The sequence below is a fragment of the Perna viridis genome, chromosome 15 (genome assembly GCF_037379345.1).
Source record: "Perna viridis isolate PV_CMFRI_1.1 ecotype Kerala chromosome 15, ASM3737934v1, whole genome shotgun sequence".
Lineage (NCBI taxonomy): Eukaryota > Metazoa > Mollusca > Bivalvia > Mytilida > Mytilidae > Perna > Perna viridis.
The window spans coordinates 1,751,689-1,769,126 of NC_142459.1; the positions used below are offsets into that span (position 1 = coordinate 1,751,689).

At 31.9% G+C, this 17,438-nt stretch overlaps 1 protein-coding gene across 2 annotated transcripts; it reads right to left on the minus strand.

Moving 5' to 3' along the window:
* Positions 1–3,480: 3,480 nt before the first annotated feature.
* LOC148596493 (uncharacterized) lies at positions 3,481–15,297 on the minus strand. Of its 2 annotated transcripts, none has more exons than XM_088564481.1 (2): positions 15,168–15,297; positions 3,481–10,112 (listed from the first exon to the last, which is right to left on the minus strand). In XM_088564481.1, exon 2 carries the CDS (start codon positions 10,106–10,108, stop codon positions 8,429–8,431), a length of 1,680 nt encoding a protein of 559 aa, XP_088420607.1. In that variant the 5' UTR covers positions 10,109–10,112; positions 15,168–15,297; the 3' UTR covers positions 3,481–8,428. The 2 variants fall into 2 exon arrangements, with proteins under 2 accessions (XP_088420607.1, XP_088420608.1); XM_088564482.1 differs by lacking the exon at positions 15,168–15,297 and adding an exon at positions 11,375–11,523.
* Between the last annotated feature and the right edge of the window lie 2,141 nt (positions 15,298–17,438).

Sequence of the window (17,438 nt, forward strand, 5' to 3'; positions counted from 1 at the left end):
GGGGGTATCCTGCATAGAACTAATGTGAGGATTTTTTATTCGTCTAAAAACATTGCCGCTGTTACTAAAACAAGAACATAGGGGTCAGTTTTTCACATATATCTCCTAAACCGTTAGGTTCAGCTAAATTCTGACATAGGGTAAAAGTGTTCAGCATGATGAGATCAATCTTAGGTCAAATTTTGGTTTTAATCCCTTAGGTCTCACTAACCACTTCCGGGTCAAATGGTCACCCCCCCTATGTAGTACCAAAAACACACTGAACCTAGACATATGCATTGTAAGTGCATTATTTGTGTGTATTATGATTGAAAGTAGTCAAAATAAAGCTGAAAATGTGTACTTTATATATGCAATTAACTACAAAAGTGTATGAATATTGTTTACATGTTTGAGTAATTTGCCTCCATGCTGTCAGTTAGCAGAACCAGTAAAAATGTAGATTTTCAGTATCATTTATTCAAGTAAATTTTGTGAAGAATTTCTACAATCATCGTACCATTAGCATAATGATTTTGGAAGCCTTATTTTCCAAGCTTCGCAACGGTATGCAACTTTAAGATGTCATTTGTCCTGGGAATTCACTGTGAGACTTTGAAAATTACTTTTTTAACATGTAAGTAATGGAAACATTAGAAGTGGTTAGTGATACCTTAAGCCATGTTGGAGTTGTTGCCCTTTTTCAATGATTACTGCCATTTTCAATGTTATTTCTTTCAAAAATCTTCTCCTCTGACACTACTTGACTAATTGAAACCAAACTTGGTATGAATGTTCCTTTGGGTATCCTGCATAGAACTAATGTGGGGATTTTTGATTCGTCGTAAAACATTGCTGCTGTTACTAAAAATAGAACATAGGGGTCAGACAGTAGTTTTTTCACATAGATCTCCAAAACCGTTAGGTTTAGCAAAATTCTAACGATAGCTGAAATGATCCATATTATTAAGACTACAAAAGTCTTCAGGGATAAAAGTTGTCAGATGAGTTATTGCCCTTGAAAGGGGAAAATGATTCCTTTTTTAACAGTTTTCAGTCAATATCTTGAGAACTATGATAGATTTAAAGAAACTTTCAATTGTTGAGAAGATCTTATGATAAGTCCTACCAAAGAATTCTTGAGTCAAAATTGTTGGACAACTTCTCGTTAAAATTTATTGCCTTTGAAAGGCAACATTTAACCAGGTGAGCGATTCAGGCTTCCGGGAGCCTCTTGTTTCTCTTCTTTTTTCTCGGGCATTGACAGAAAGAAGAAAGAAGAATTGAGTGAAAAAAAAAATTAAAAAATTGATTTTTGCCTCAATGAGGTATTAAAATTTGCCAAAAAAATACAAAAAATGCTTCAGTTTATCTCTTGGTGTCAAAAAGATTCGGAAATGGGAGGTATAAGGGTACCTGAAAATCATAGTTTAGTTGATTAGGGTGGGGGTGTGCACGGGTGCTATCTCAGCTCACGCGCTATAGTTCCATGTGGGGTATAAGGGTTAGAACCACCCTTTTGATAATTATGTCTTCTTAGTCTAATAGATTTCCCTTTAATCTGTTTCTTGTACCAATTGTTAGGCATATAACATTTTTTGTACTGAGGAGGAGGCTTGGTTTGTTATGGAAAAAATAAGATTACTCCAAATTTGAGCCATAAGTATTTTACTCAGTCATTGATTGAAAAAAAAAATTAATATTGTTTAATATTTCCACCATCCCTTAACAATATAGATATTCAAATACAATTTTTAACTACGGCTGCTGCTGAAAAAAAGAAATACTTTTCGTGTGTGGGCAAAAATTAACTCAACATTAAATCCGAGCCCCTTCAAAAAGAAAATGGTCTGTGTCTTACTTTCATATTAAGCAAAATAAATTCTTCGCAGGGCAATGTTTGATTAGAATGCAGATGTCTAATCATGAACAGTTGGGCCAAAATTTTACGTGCATTCCAAGCTTGATACAGATCTCAATTTTAATATCAATAGCCAGGAAAGGAACTTGATCCCAAAGTCCCTGTTTTGCCCTTTATTGCTCAATAAGCACAACCCCCACAATCAATCAAAGCCTTTCTTTTGAGGATAGGTATGTCACCTTGAGGCTCATTTATAAGATCTATTCATCTTTACTCAAGCTATTATCTGCAAAACAGGGAAATGTTTGTTTCTGATCCCTCATTCGTAATTAGTTCAAGTTGAAACCCCTAAAATCAATCCCAGGCTTTCTTTGGTGGTTTAATTTCATGAAAATTGATACACTCAATGTATACTAACATGAAAAATCTACAGACGACAACTGACGACAGCATGATACCATTATTCCACTGCAGTCAACAATGATGAAACTGACTATAGCATGATATCATTTTTCCACCGCAGTCAACAATGACGATAGCATGATGTCATTATTCCACCGCAGACAACAATGACGAAACTGACAAGAGCATGATACCATTACTCCATCACAGACGACAATGACGACACTGATGAAAGCGTAGTACCATTATTCCACCAGACAATGACGAAACTGACCATTGTTTAAACCATTATTCCACCACAGACAACAATGATGAAACTTGACGACATCACGATACCATTATTCCACCACAGACGACAGAGGTACTGACGACAACATGGTACCATTATTCCACCACAGACAACAATGATGAAACTGACTAAAGCATGATACCATTATTTCACCGCAGACGATAATGACGACAGCATGGTACCATTATTCCACCGCAATCAACAATGACGATAGCATTACATTATTCAAATACTGATAACAATGATGAACTGACGACAAGCGTGATACTATTATTCCACCACAGACGACACTGATGAGAGCGTAGTACCATTATTCCACCACAGACAACAATGACGAAACTGACTATAGCATGATATCATTATTCCACCGCAGTCAACAATGACGATAGCATGATGTCATAATTCCATCACAGACAACAATGACAAAACTGACTATAGCATAATACCATTATTCAACGGCAGGCGACAATGACGAAACTGACGACAGCATGATACCATTATTTGATGGCAGACAACAATAACGAACTAACGACAGCGTGATACCATTATTCCACCGCAGTAAATTATCTGTTTCAAACTTTTCTTGTGTAAAATGTTGTTATACTAGTGAAATTGAAAGGAACCCTCTTTAATAAGGCCTCCAACATGGATCTCCTTAGTAGACACAATCAGGAAGACATGACCTCTTTAGTAGATAAAATCAGGAAAGCATGAAACATCATCATCATATGGTAGCGATAAATTGGACACATCTTGACAAAACATCAACAAGACCACACTTTAACAGCCCTTCCATTGACACTAGAGCTAAAGCCAAGAAGAGATAACATTGCGTCATACCATTGTGTTGGAAATGCGCAAAATTAACCCCTCATGGGAACATCTTCAGAAAATGGCCAGAGGCAGGCCAGGACATTAAAACTAGCCCTTAAGGGCAAACAAAAAGAGATTTTCGTAAAATATGTTTTATTATTTTTTTTACACTAGCAGTCTGAATACTATTACATGACAATTTACACAAAAAAATATCAAATTTGCTGGGATTAGAAGTAAAATTCTGGATACTTGAAAAAATTCAGGAACAATAACTCTTCTCTTCTAATATGGAGGACTGCAATGGCTTGATAATGTTTCACAGTAATTTTGAATTGAAAGCATATTTAATTTACACATGATCAAAATTGACATACATGTATTAAGTTATTGCAATAGTAACTTTAGAACTTTAACTTCTATAGCATTAAAAAAAAATACAAAAAAATTACGTGGTAAATGTTGTTAAAATATTGTAATAAAGTGTACAAAAAAGAACAAAACAAAACAAAAAAACATAAACAAAAAAAAAAAAAAAAACAATGAAAGTCCCCACTATGAAAAAAATCTTGATGATTCAAACTCGTTTGTTCACAGAAACAAAATTTTACTACTGATGAATGATGGACAGCATTGACATGGAATCAAAATGGATTATCTCCCTTAGAACTACCTGTACAATGTAATACAATATACTTAAGAATTGGACTGCATCTCTGTTGATACTAAATAATTAAGTGTAAGTTTTAAATCAGGAAAAATGCATGTCCATAACCCTAAAATATGACAGGATAATTTTACTCAAGGATACTTTCTTTATTTGAAAAGATTATACTTTGATCTCTACATCAATAGATTTGTTCAGAATAATTTTTTAAGAGAATGTAAGAAAAAATAAATTTTTGACAGAATTAGCTGCCCTTGAAATGTTCATTTTATGTGCATTTCATTAAGATTATAACTCACCTTACCAAAATTATATGCTTTTAAAGTGCACTGTGGTGTGGTGTTAAAATAAAAAACAAGTAATATTGACATATAATTTTTTTTGGCCTCATAACAATGTTTTCCAATTTAGCCAATTACCAATAATGTTTTTAAATTTGGAAATCTCTACAACTGAATGAATAATTACAAATGAACACTACATGTACCAGTATTTTATAAGTGTTATTAACTTCACTCTTCAACATGCTGAAGTGCAAGTTCAAACAAATAATCAAGACACAAAGTATAATACATGAAAAACCTTTGATAGCTTATTTCTGCATAAACGGAAGTTCTCACTAGAAAAAATAATTGCATCTTAAAAAAAGAATCCGAATAGTTTGCCTTTCATGCGATAATCCATATTGGCAGAGCACATAATTGAAGACTCTGTAAATCAGCAAAGTCTCTTGAACTATACGCAATCTTTAAATAGTTCATGTTTACTGTGTCCTGAAGATGAATACATATTCCACAGACTCTATTGGAATGTGTCACATTTTTGATGGACATTAAATATTAGGTATGTCATTAATATCCATATTGATCATGATAAAATATGTTGGATTCGTCCATTATCGGAAAATCCAAATTCACTAAGTGTTTAAAACCAACTTCCACCATGCCTTGGTCATCTACATGTAGATACACGAATATTGTTCCTAGTGTATCAGAAGATAAATTCCAAATCATTCTACCATTCAATGTACATGAACATGTAATTCCATATGGCTAGGCCTCATTAGTTCTATAATAAAAACTGGGTTTATTCATCTCAGGAAAAAGCCTTGTTAACAAGTCACTTGAGATTTCCTATTAAATTGGGTGGAATTGAACTATAAATAATTGATGTAAACATATTTACAATGGGTATCCAGGGGGTTCATGGGGTGATGGAAAATTTGTCTTACATGTATCTTCATTCAAAATATCAATGAGCAAATAATGACCTGAGTGCTCTTGGGGGACCCCCCCTTTTTTTTTTAAAATTTTTCAATCCAACTCTGCAAGTACATTGTACATACACACGAAAACGAAACATAATATTTACAAAAAAAAATTAAAAATAAAAAATAACAAATATTGTAAATAAATAAATGTGCATTCTACTCATGCCATGTACATTTATATACTGATAAAAATTACATTTAAACGTAGATGATGTACTGTACACATGGTAAGTATTGAAGAAATCTCCATGTATTTACAATTAGTGAAAATAATTTTCAGTTTATTTACTTAAAGTCAAAAATATTTCAAATGTCAAGAAAAAAAATGAATATACATGTAACTTCAGAAGGATTTATAAATGCACAGTACATGAAGAAATGTATTTAGATTTAAAAAAAAAAAAATTTGACTTGCATGTACATGTACAAGGATATCACAAGTTGTCAAAGTTGAAGGTGAAATATCTTGTAAAACAATTCAAATCCTGGACAAAAATAAAAATAAAGTATAGTACATGTTTTTACATAACTACTTCTTTTACAGTTTCATTTTAATTTTTTTAAAGTATTGTTTTTATAAATAGTCAGTAAAAGGATACATACATGTACATGTATTCATAATATTTATAACTACAATAAGTTATAACTATTTGTTTACAGTGCCTAAAATGTTCATTGTTTTAAAGAGTCTTTTCAAAGAATATACATGTACATGTATATATGATATTCATGACAAATAACAAATAAATATTTCTTAAATCATTTGAGTATGACTAAATCAAAGATAGAAACATGAAAATGATAAATACAACTATATACATGTACAACAACAATGAGGTGAACAGATTTTCACTGATGACACATCTAGATACATGTATTTGAAAAACTTGATGAAGACCAAGACTTATTAATAAAAAAATATGAAATAATTTCCAAAAAAAATCAATCATTTTACTATATAAACTAATTTTGTATTATTTCTTTTAAATATTTTTAATTAAGTTAATTGCAAAATGTATTACATTTATGTAAATAAAAAAGTAAAAAGTTATTAAAGATAATTAAGTCAATAAATTAAAACATGTTTCTGAAAAACATTTCTTAGAAAAAAAAAAGATAATTTCTGATATTGTTTTAAAGATTTCTGATAAATTAAATCATTATAGATTAAACATATTTTATTTATCTTTATATCTGAATTTTTTAAATAAATTAATATTTTCTTAGTCTATCAAGAGAAAAAAAAACCAAATCATTCTAAATGCACCATTCAAAGTACATATACATGTAATAATCTTATTAGTCATAAAAATATGAACTGGCATTGTTCCTCACATGAATCATTCATTAGATTTGAACTAATTATAAAATACAGGTATAGGTGTTAACATAATTACAGTGGCAGATCCAGGGGTTCAAGGTGTAACCCCCCCCCCCCCCACACACACACACAAAATAATTATCAATTTTTGTAATCTATGGACCTTAATGAGCAGATAATAACCTGGCACCCCTCCCCTTTTTCATAATTTCTCCATCCGCCCCTGTTAGTGCTAAATATATAAAATCAAATACACATACATGTACATATATATTTACAACAACTGACTTAAAAATCAACATTTATACATGTAGATGTACATGTACCTACATGTGAATCTATAAATTGGAGATACATGTATTTCTTTTAATTATTGAAGTTGCAAGTACATGTAATCACTGTTGTGGGTAATTTAATGTCCTTAGTAGTATCTTTCAATAATATACATGTAACTGATATTTCAAGAAAAAAAACCAATAAAAGTTCTGAAATAAATCAACCATTTAAAAAAAATATGTTCATTTTAGTGGAAGCAATGAAGACTTATAAGGATATCACATGTTGCCAAAAAAAAAATCTATTAAATTAATTCAAACCATGACTAAAAAAATGCTACATGTACATTACATGACTGTACTTTTATAATTATTGTTTTAAGGAAAGTTATTTTTAAAGGCCTACATCTAAATACTGGGTATGAATAAATCAGTAATACAGTACATGTACTTAATTTTTACCACATTCATATTTTGATGTTGTAACTTGTAATGGTGTTAGATATTTACACAAAGTAATACTAGTATTAAAATTTTTAATCTTAATTATTTTCAGTTTACAAACGAGAAAATTTCATTTATTTAGAAACATGAAAATGCAAATATATACAACAAAAGGCAAAAATTATTTTCAATGATGACACATCTACATGTAGATACATGTACATGTATTTGACAATCTTGATGAAGGCCAACACTGATTGATAAAAAAATATAAATTAAATTTATTTTACACTGTACTCAATATGAAATTTCTGTACTATTTGAAAGATTTTTAATAAGTTAATAATTATCATATTTTTGTAATTTTATGCCAAGATAAAAGTAGAAAGTTCTTTCAAATATTGTTAAGATTTTTGAAAATAACGTCCAAAAATTAAATCATGTTTCTTTTCTTTTAATCAAGTTAATTATCATATGAACAGATGTATGTTTATTTATGTCTGACAATTAAAAAAAAGGTGGAAATGTCTGATATTATTAAAATTACTTTAGAAAAACAAACCTTATATACTCGAATTCACCTCAGCCTGTTTTTATTTTGTTAAATTATATCATATTTCTGCTATTTACATTTAATGAAAGAAAAACCCGAAGTTCCGAAATGAAATGAAAATGTTACAACTGGTACCTACTTACCACATACAGTATTCAATTGGCAGGGAACCAGACATGTGGCGGGAAATCATGCTATTTCATTTCTTCAATTGTGATATAATAGGGAACATTTCAAAATATCAATAGAAACAAGATGGCGGATAAACAATACGCTCAATGCAACATTCTCATCAAAAATAAATATGGAAATATTTCGATCTCGGAGGTAAGAACGAAAAATAATTGTATGAAAGTTGTAGTACAGAACGACATGAATAAAATGGCATTTTTTTTTAAAAGAACTTATGAGTAATTTAAAAGATAATTAAACAAAATGCAAACAGGCACAGGTGAATTCGAGTATACATATAAAAAATAAAACATGTTTTCTTACCTTGAAATTGAATTAATCTCAATAATTTGTTTATCTCAGTTTTGGTTCTCCATCAAAAGTCAATATACAGTAAATATCCTGACCACCTTCCAATCAACAACAGTGAGGAGATGGGTCACTTTATCATAATGTACACACAGAGGGTTACACAACCCATCACCTCCACTGACTACAACTTCATGTTTATCTCCATCCCTTGAAATTAGTAATAAATTATGTTTCTTATAATCACACACAAATAAATTCTGCTGTTCATCCATTGATATTCCACGAGGCTCTGACATTGTATTGTGATCCTTGAATGTAAAGATAACTCTGAGATCAGAATCCAGGACAGTAACTGTGTTGTTGTTGTTGTTCCGAGGACAGGTATAACATATTCTGTTGCCATCTGTGTCTATATATGAATTACTACTAACAGTCTGGTCATCATGGAGTTTGTCTATTTTTTCTGTATCTATATTAATTTTTTGGATTCCTACCTGAGGTACACAGAAGTATAAATGTCCATCACTATGTGTAATTCCATAGACTTTACTCTTTATCTGAAGTGTTTTAATGATTTTACTCCTGTCTACATCTATGATGGAGATTGTTTCTGGGTGAGGATTAGAAACAGCAACATGGTTCTCATTGATGACTGTTACATCGTATACTGCTCCTCTTCCTCCATTAAATCTGACTGATGATTTGTGTTGACCATTACTGTGTAGTATGTTTACTACACCATGGTTATAATCAGTCAACACCAGGAGTCCATTAGGCAGCATACAACAACCATAACACCAACCTTGATTTACTGTAAACTGTTGTTTAAGTGTCAGTTGTCTGGGGAATCTTGTCTTCACCTCTGCCTGACCCATGTTTGGTTTGTTTATATCTATGGAGGTTGTTTTTTTTTCTTTTGATACTTTAATGTCACACAGAGTTTTTATTCCAAAAATTGTGTCGTCTGCTGTGATGTTTTCATTCATTTCTATGTCTGTATTATCCATGGCTCCTTTTTCAGATAATTTGTGTAAGATTTCTTCTGATTCTTGGACTTCTCTCTCCATTTGTTTTGTTGCTATGAATGTTTCGAAATTTGATGCGTGGTTCTTAATGAGTTCCTCCTGTTCCAATAATTCACCAAGTTTACTTTTATTTGATTCCAGGATTTTTGTGGTGGCTTTAATTTCATTTACATTTTCATTTACAACTGACTCTAACTCTGATAGTGTTTTGTTTTCTAGTTTCTTTATTTGATCAATAAGATTTTGTGTTCTCTTTTTAACCTCTGTTGATAGTTTTTCCTTTTTGTCCTGTAGGTTTTTGATATTTTCTTCCCTTTGACGGATCGCCTTTACAAAGATTTCTTGAGTTGATTTTATATCTCTCCAAATATCTTCAAAAACTGCTGAAGATTTTACTTTATGGATGACATCATCTATATCTAGGGTGTCATCACATTTTTTATGTGACTTCAGCAAACACTTTTTGCAAATAGGGCAATCGTGAGACCTACAGTAAAATTGATATTTTTGCTTGTGTTCTTCACAGTTGAGTTGAATTTTGTGGATAAAAGATGGTAATTTTAGGTAATCCTCATAAGATATGGTGCTGTGGTCCCTTGTTGTTTTTTGTACTCTGTGTTGCTCACTACATGTTGAACAAAGGGAATCCTCACATTGTGGACACCATACTTCAGGGGTGCTGGTCTTTTCTAGTAACAGGCAGATGCTGCAGCTTTCAGATGCCATTTTTCTGTAATATAAATAAACAGAGAACTATAGGATTTATTGTTTTTTTCACTTCTTAAAATTGTATAGCTTAGTATAATCCCTTTTGAGATTTGGCACTTGGGATATTTTTTGTTTTGACGGTGGTGGTAAAAAAAAATATATCTCCAGCGTCAAATCCGTAAAGGGATTAATCTTATTGCCATTTTTTTTTTATCGACTTTTGAATGAGTTTAGACCTTACATACAGTGTGTTACCCATCACGGAGCGTAGTGTAGGAGGTTACATTATCCTCTAGACCTGACTTTGGTTACATACATGTATATCAAGCCCCTGTTCTTCGTTTTAAAAAGTAATCCAGTTATGATTACACGGGACTCAGGTTAAAATCAGTTACATACAGCTGAGCCGCGAAATGTAGCTTGAACTATTATTTTGTGATTTGGCACTGGGGTTATTTGTTTTGTTTCGATGGTGGTGAATTAAGCTTGTTACCAAATTCTTTTTATCGACTTTAGAATGAGTTTATATAAACCTTTCCTCTTTTCTCTACCCTGGACTTGTCTTTTTCTGAGCAATTCAGCGGGTGTTTCTAGAAAGCAGAGGACGCTTAACCTACTTTGTATGTATTATTTTATTTACATGTACTTCATGTTTTTTTTTTTTTGGTATGTGTTTTCCATGTATTGTCTTTATCACTGTATTACTTTCTTTTGATTTCCGCTAGGACCTTGCTTCCCTTAATTACTATTCATACAGTGGGTTAACTCTCATGGAGCGAAGTGGTCAAAACACCAAGCCTCTTGACCTGACTTTGCAGATACGTACATCAGTTGTTTGAATTGTAGCGACAAATAGCAATATTTGACTCTTTTCTTGCTATTTGTCACTAATATTCAAATGACTGTGCGTACATGTATATTAAGCCCTTGTTTTCCGTTAAAAAAAATCCAAAGTTGTGATTACACAGGTTAAACCTACTCCAGCAATGCCAGAGGCTATCTGGCAAGCCATTTTCTGACTTGGCGCCATCCGAAGAGTTGGGGTATGAGGAAACGGAATTCAAACTTCTTACGTTGTAGGAGTAAGGTTAAACCTCTCAGAAATCTCAAATTTAAGTACTGGCATGTCTAATCCCTTTCGAGATCGGTGGTGGTCAAAACAAAAATATATCTCCTGCACCGAATCCCAAAAGGTTACTGTCATGTCTTAATTTGGCACAACCGTATATATCAAGTTTGAAAATCAACACAGTTATTGAGGGACAATATGTTTGTATGACTTACAGACATGCAACACACTCAGGGGTTTAAATTGGCGGTGGTTCTGTGCCTTTCAGACAGACGCGGAGTTTCTGTTTCAATGATGACGTCAGTCAGCGAGTCTCACTAATTGACGACAAGAAGTGACAAAAAGCGACAAGAAACAACAAGGGGAATAGCGCAAAGGAAATTTTGTTTTCATTTAAACAAAGACATACAATTGTTTATTTATGTGTTTGATTTAAAGCAAAAAAAAAAAACAAACAAACAAACAAAACAAAACAAAACAAAACAAAACAAAAAAGGAAAATATTGTTTTTAAAAACCAGGAAAAGAATATTTTTCAGGTAAACATGTGAAGATAAAAGGTTGTTTGAAATATTTCCAAAATGATAGTAGCCTCATGAAGATTTTTTTTCATTAAAGAAAAATAATTAAAAAAAAAAGAAAGAGTTAAATCAATAAAATTACCGGAAAACTGACTTCAAAATATGTTATAAAGATTCATCTCTCATTTTTTAGAATAAGGCATATTGCTGAACTTGGTATTATTTTTGCAGTTTTCATATCTCTCTAGATAATAACCCATTTTATCATATATTTTGAACTAATTTCTTCTATAACAATGCATTTTGCCATATTTTTTTCTTTCATTAAGGAAAATATATAAACAGCTGCGCTTTAAAGTTAAATTATGTTTGTCATGATCACACAAAAATATCCTGCTGTTGATCCATTGATATTCCCAAAGGCCGTGACTACTGAATTCGAAATATGTCATCAAAATTCATTGAATATAAAAAGATATAATGAAGATAACAGTGAGAGGGAATTATTTATGAAATTTAAATGCTAACATATAAACAAGAAAATATTAAAAAAAAAAAAAAAAAAAAAAACAAGGTTGTCAGAAATTTAACACAATGTCGAGTTACCGGTAATACTAATTACAACTATGCGCCTTGTATCAGTGGCTTGCGAATAAATATATATGTATATATACTGTGATGCAGTAGAATTCTATATGATTCTGCAATAAATCAAAAATAAATAAAATTGCATTTTAGCTTAAGTAAATTGATAATGTCTTGATGTATTTGTAAATTTAGCCGAAAGAAAGAAATATTTGTAATATTGAATAATACATAATCTGTGACAGGAGAATAAATAGGTTTGGTACTTGCTTAATTGTCTTACTAATAAGTTTTGTAAACAACTGACACTTTATAGAGATTGGTAAAATGTATTTAATGCTTTAGGTAATAGTTTCCATTGTTTAAGTATAAATACATTAAAACAATATTAGACATGAAAGATAAAGTAAGTTTGAGTAAACGTAATCTTACAAAACCAAACGTCTCATATACTCAGGCGTTATGAATATTCATATTTGGTCATTAAATAAAATTAAGAGATTGCTTTGGTGAATAAAGACAGGTCCGACAGCACGTGATACTGGGTTTTTTAAGGGAGCTCAACCCAGCCCTGGTATCACTGTGTACGTTTAGGACAATAAAGAGTAAAAAGTTGATATCTTCATTTACCAGGCCAGCCTCGAAAGCATGCAGTGTCCGATGGGCCACGGACACAAAACAAAAATAAACGTATGCCAGAGTCACAGCAAGAAAATACCACCACCGCTCCACCAGACTCTACCATTAACTAGTTTTCCCCAAACACCAAAATGTCACTCGAAAAGAAAACTATAGTGACTGTCCATAAAAACGTGTCGGAGGGGGAGGCAGTCGACATCTCGAGGAGCCATGCCATGCCCTCGACCTCTCAGCTCCGACCACACAATTTACGACATACCAATACACCCATTTTTTTAGAATAAGGCATATTGCTAATCTTGGTATTATTTTTTCAAGTTTTCATATCTCTCTAGATAATAACCTATTCTATAATATATTTTGAACTAAGTTCTTCTATAACAATGCATGTTGCTATATTTTTCTTTAAAGAAAAAAATCACCCTTTCTTTTAATCATACTATACTACTTAATATTGTTTCCAAATAATTTCCTTTTTGTTATTTCACATAAAGCATGTTTCCATACTTTTATCAATTTGAAAACACATCAAATCAAATCTAATATATATCGATGTATTTCTTTATGAATTGTAGTATCTAATTTGTTCAAACGGTTCATTGGTCAAATTGAAAAGATGTTTTTTTTTAATTTTAAATTTGTATCAGTTGACTTCCGTTTTTTCCTAAATTTTCCTAAAAATAATTAACTCATTTTTTCAATAATTATCTCATTTTTTCCTATGTCACTTTATTTTGCCTATAAATGAAAAAAAAAATTGTCGCTTTAATTTCTCGAATTCTTGACCTTTCTTGTCCCCACTTGACACCTCTTGTCACTAATTAAGTATAAATTTCTATAGGAAACATTTTGTTATAGTTTGCCAAACAATGCGACATTGAGTCACGGTAAGATAGCTACTTGTTGCAGTTTGTGTTAAAGCTTCCTGGTTCAATCATAATACAGAGTATCAGAAGTACCTGTAAAGTCCGAAACGAACTCAATATAACATCAAACGAAACGAAGAACGAAATCGAAAGAAATGAAATATAACAGAACCAATCAAACCAGATCCATTATTTTAATATAGAAATTGAAACATGTCCCAATAATCATTATAATTAATAGGATTTTAGGCTATGCCAATGATGGACGGAGCACTTGTGCAATCGTCTACTTCCGTCAAAATATTTTAGCCATTCATAGTTCTGGTCTTGCATTCTACATACATTTATGTAGGTCGCTGACGCTCCGTTCAAACAATTAATTGTGTTTTGGGTAGGAAGGAAAAACTATTTGAAAATAATATACGTTGTGAAGTGGCTCAGTTAAACGTACATAAGAATAATGAATAAGTTAACAATAGCCACATTTAAAGGGAAAAAGGGAACTACATACGACTACATTCAAGTTACCTATTCATTTTTAAATGCATAATAAACCATTTGATGTTTAACTAGAAATGAAAACCCAGCGAGATTGTAAATAGTCTTCAATCATAGAAAAGGAATAATAAAAGGAATGCCGAATACTAATTGGGAAAACTGTCTTATGCAGGCCTTGAGGCCTATATCTACCTCCTTAAATTTGAATTATTGAACAGACAGTTTCGACCTGGAGGTCGATAAACTGAATTTCGACCTGAAAATTTAAAAACTGGGAATGGTCAACTAGTAGTTTGTAGTTCAATTATGGGCTATATCGAAGTGTTCCATGTAAACCAATATCGAACCTGAACATTGGGCAAACTGGCACGCTACTATGATGCATGATAATGCATTTTAGTGTGTGTATTTTTAAATATCTTTCATAATCAGAATGGTGAATTTAAGAAAAATAGAACGATGAATTTAATATTAACCATTTATAACAATAAGCTTATGTTAAGATACGTTTGAATTCGATTCCCGTACTTCCCCATTTATTCCATATTTTTGCAATACGACGAATATTTGAGACGATAAAACGATCGATAAAGATTGATTCAGCACATGAGTACTTTGATTCTACACCATGAATCACGTCTACCATTGACAGTGTCTGAATTCTACGTGGATTGGTACTTGAATATATATGTATTAAATAATTGTTATACATGAATTTAACGAGTGTACACTGTATGTGACAGACCTCATTCTGTTTTCAAAAAACAAACAAACTAGTCTAAGTCTTAAAGTTTGACCCTTGACATATTTATCAACAATTATGAAATAATAAAATACGGACAATATAAGAAGACGGTACAATGAACTGAAGTAAATGCTGAATGGAAAAGTAAATCTTACTCTTTACTGGTCAGTATTCCCAATTAACACAAAGTTAACTTATTTGAACGTTAGCGAGGAAAACGCCCTGTTGGTTTAGTATGGAATGTTATCTTTTTACTTCCTGGTATAACCAGATTACACACGATTAGTTATGGAAGCTCATAGGGTACACCCGATTCCTAGTTTTTTTCTCAAAATAAGTCAGAATAATTGGTTAAAACTCGTCTTGTCGACATTTCAAAGGTCAGAATGTTGTTTAATAAACAAACATGTCGACTTTTATCATCAATTATTTCTCGTTTTTTTTCCTAGTTCAAATGATCGAAGTGTGTGCATTATGCATGTGTCATGGCGGCTTGTTTTTTGTCAACTTTGTAAACCACATGTCCACATGTTTTATTTCAATACACAATTACGCATGCGCAATCACGAATGTCGAACGCCTATCAGATCGTTATTTACATCGGCTAGTTCTACTTCGCATCAACAAATAATTTGCTGAAAGATAATTTATTTGAACAAAATACAACTTACTAAGCTAATATAATATTATTTCCACATAAAACACAATATTAATGCTACAGGCGTATGCTTTTCTCCCACAGGCGTATGCAGTCTTATTTAAGTAGGACCGGATATGTCTGCCAATCAAAATCGAGCTACGTAAAGGACTTCGTCGACATTAAAATGATATCTTTTAAATAATACTTCACTTGAGAAATAATTTCTTAAATTGTTTTTTTGATTAAATCATTCAAAGAAATACTTTCTTCAAACTATTTTAATTCAGTTTCATTTTAAATTTACGATTTAATCTCGAAAATGCCCGTATGTGAATACGATCAACGGCGGAATGCTTGAAAAAGAAGTGCAACGAGAAAACAATGACATCTTGGTAGGTATCTGTCGGAGAAGAAGCGAAGTTATATACCAAGAAGAGAAACATACAACGACAATATTACCATGATGCTTGAAGCGGAATTCTGACAGAGGTGTCAACAAATTAAATCCGCACACGGTTACTGTAGTCTGTACACAGGTTAATTTATAGCACGCCCGAACTTCGTCAAGTTCATGAAGTTTTTCACAAAATCAAATTCAAATTCTAATATTGGGTAGGCATTGCCTAAATCAGCGAGCACCGTGAGCTTTACCATATATGTACCGTCTGTGCGAGACTCGTAAAAATATTAAAGGACGTTACAATGATTTTTTTTTTTTGGGGGGGGGTCGACCCGATGAAAATGTTTGCTTCGCAAGTTCAATATTTTTATTAACATTTAAGCAGCAAGCAAAATCAATATCTCTATTTGAAAAAAAAACTGTCTTGTTAATATATGGGGGATTTTTTTTCAATAAATGAGTAACTTGAACATTCCCCCCCAAAAAAAAACAAAAAATTCCAACCCCATACCCACCTTTCCCCTCACTCACAAAATGGTCAATAACTTTACAGCACTTTGCAATACTTTACATTTTTTATCCCTTTAGGGCATATCTAACAACATCAATTTTAGTTTCAATCTGAACAAATACCGGAAATATTACAGTTCTCCATGTATGGTGGGAATATTTTACATTTGACATAAACAAAGTTCAGATGACAGCTGCAAATTCCAAACAAGAAAATTATTGCCTTTCCTATCTTAGAAAGGCTATGCAGCGATATTGATAATATAATCGGAGTTATATTTTTTCCGAGGCGGGTTAGGTTCTTGAAAACAACAACAGCGGAACAGGGGAGATACACGTACGTACATCCTTGTGTTTCCCGAAGTTTTTATAAACATAGCATTCACTTCTTTAAATAATTAAAACAAATTAGAAAAAGACATGAAAACTATCAGAATAGATGAATTTATTTCTACTGACACATAATCTTAACCCATATTTTCTTATTTGTTTGATTGAAGGAAATGACGTATTTTTGCCGTAAGGACAGTCACTTTTTGTTACTTTTGGGACATGATTTTTTTTTGTTAGTGTATTGGGGAACCTTAAGGGAAATTTAGAAAGTACACATAATAATTTAGGTTACAGACCACCAATTCAACCAATGAGCATTTGGAACGTACGCAAAAATAGTCCTACGCAGAAATTACCCCTGTTCCTCATAGTGCTGTGAAAAAAGTTCTCATCTTATTTTAAAAAAATTAAACAGTTTCTGAAAGGAAAAACATTTCTGTACATTTTATAGGTGCATTTTGCTTCTTGTGATGTGAAGCCTAATCTCCATAATGATTTTTAAATATACCCCTATCTTGTGAAAACACTGGGATTTCCCATGCT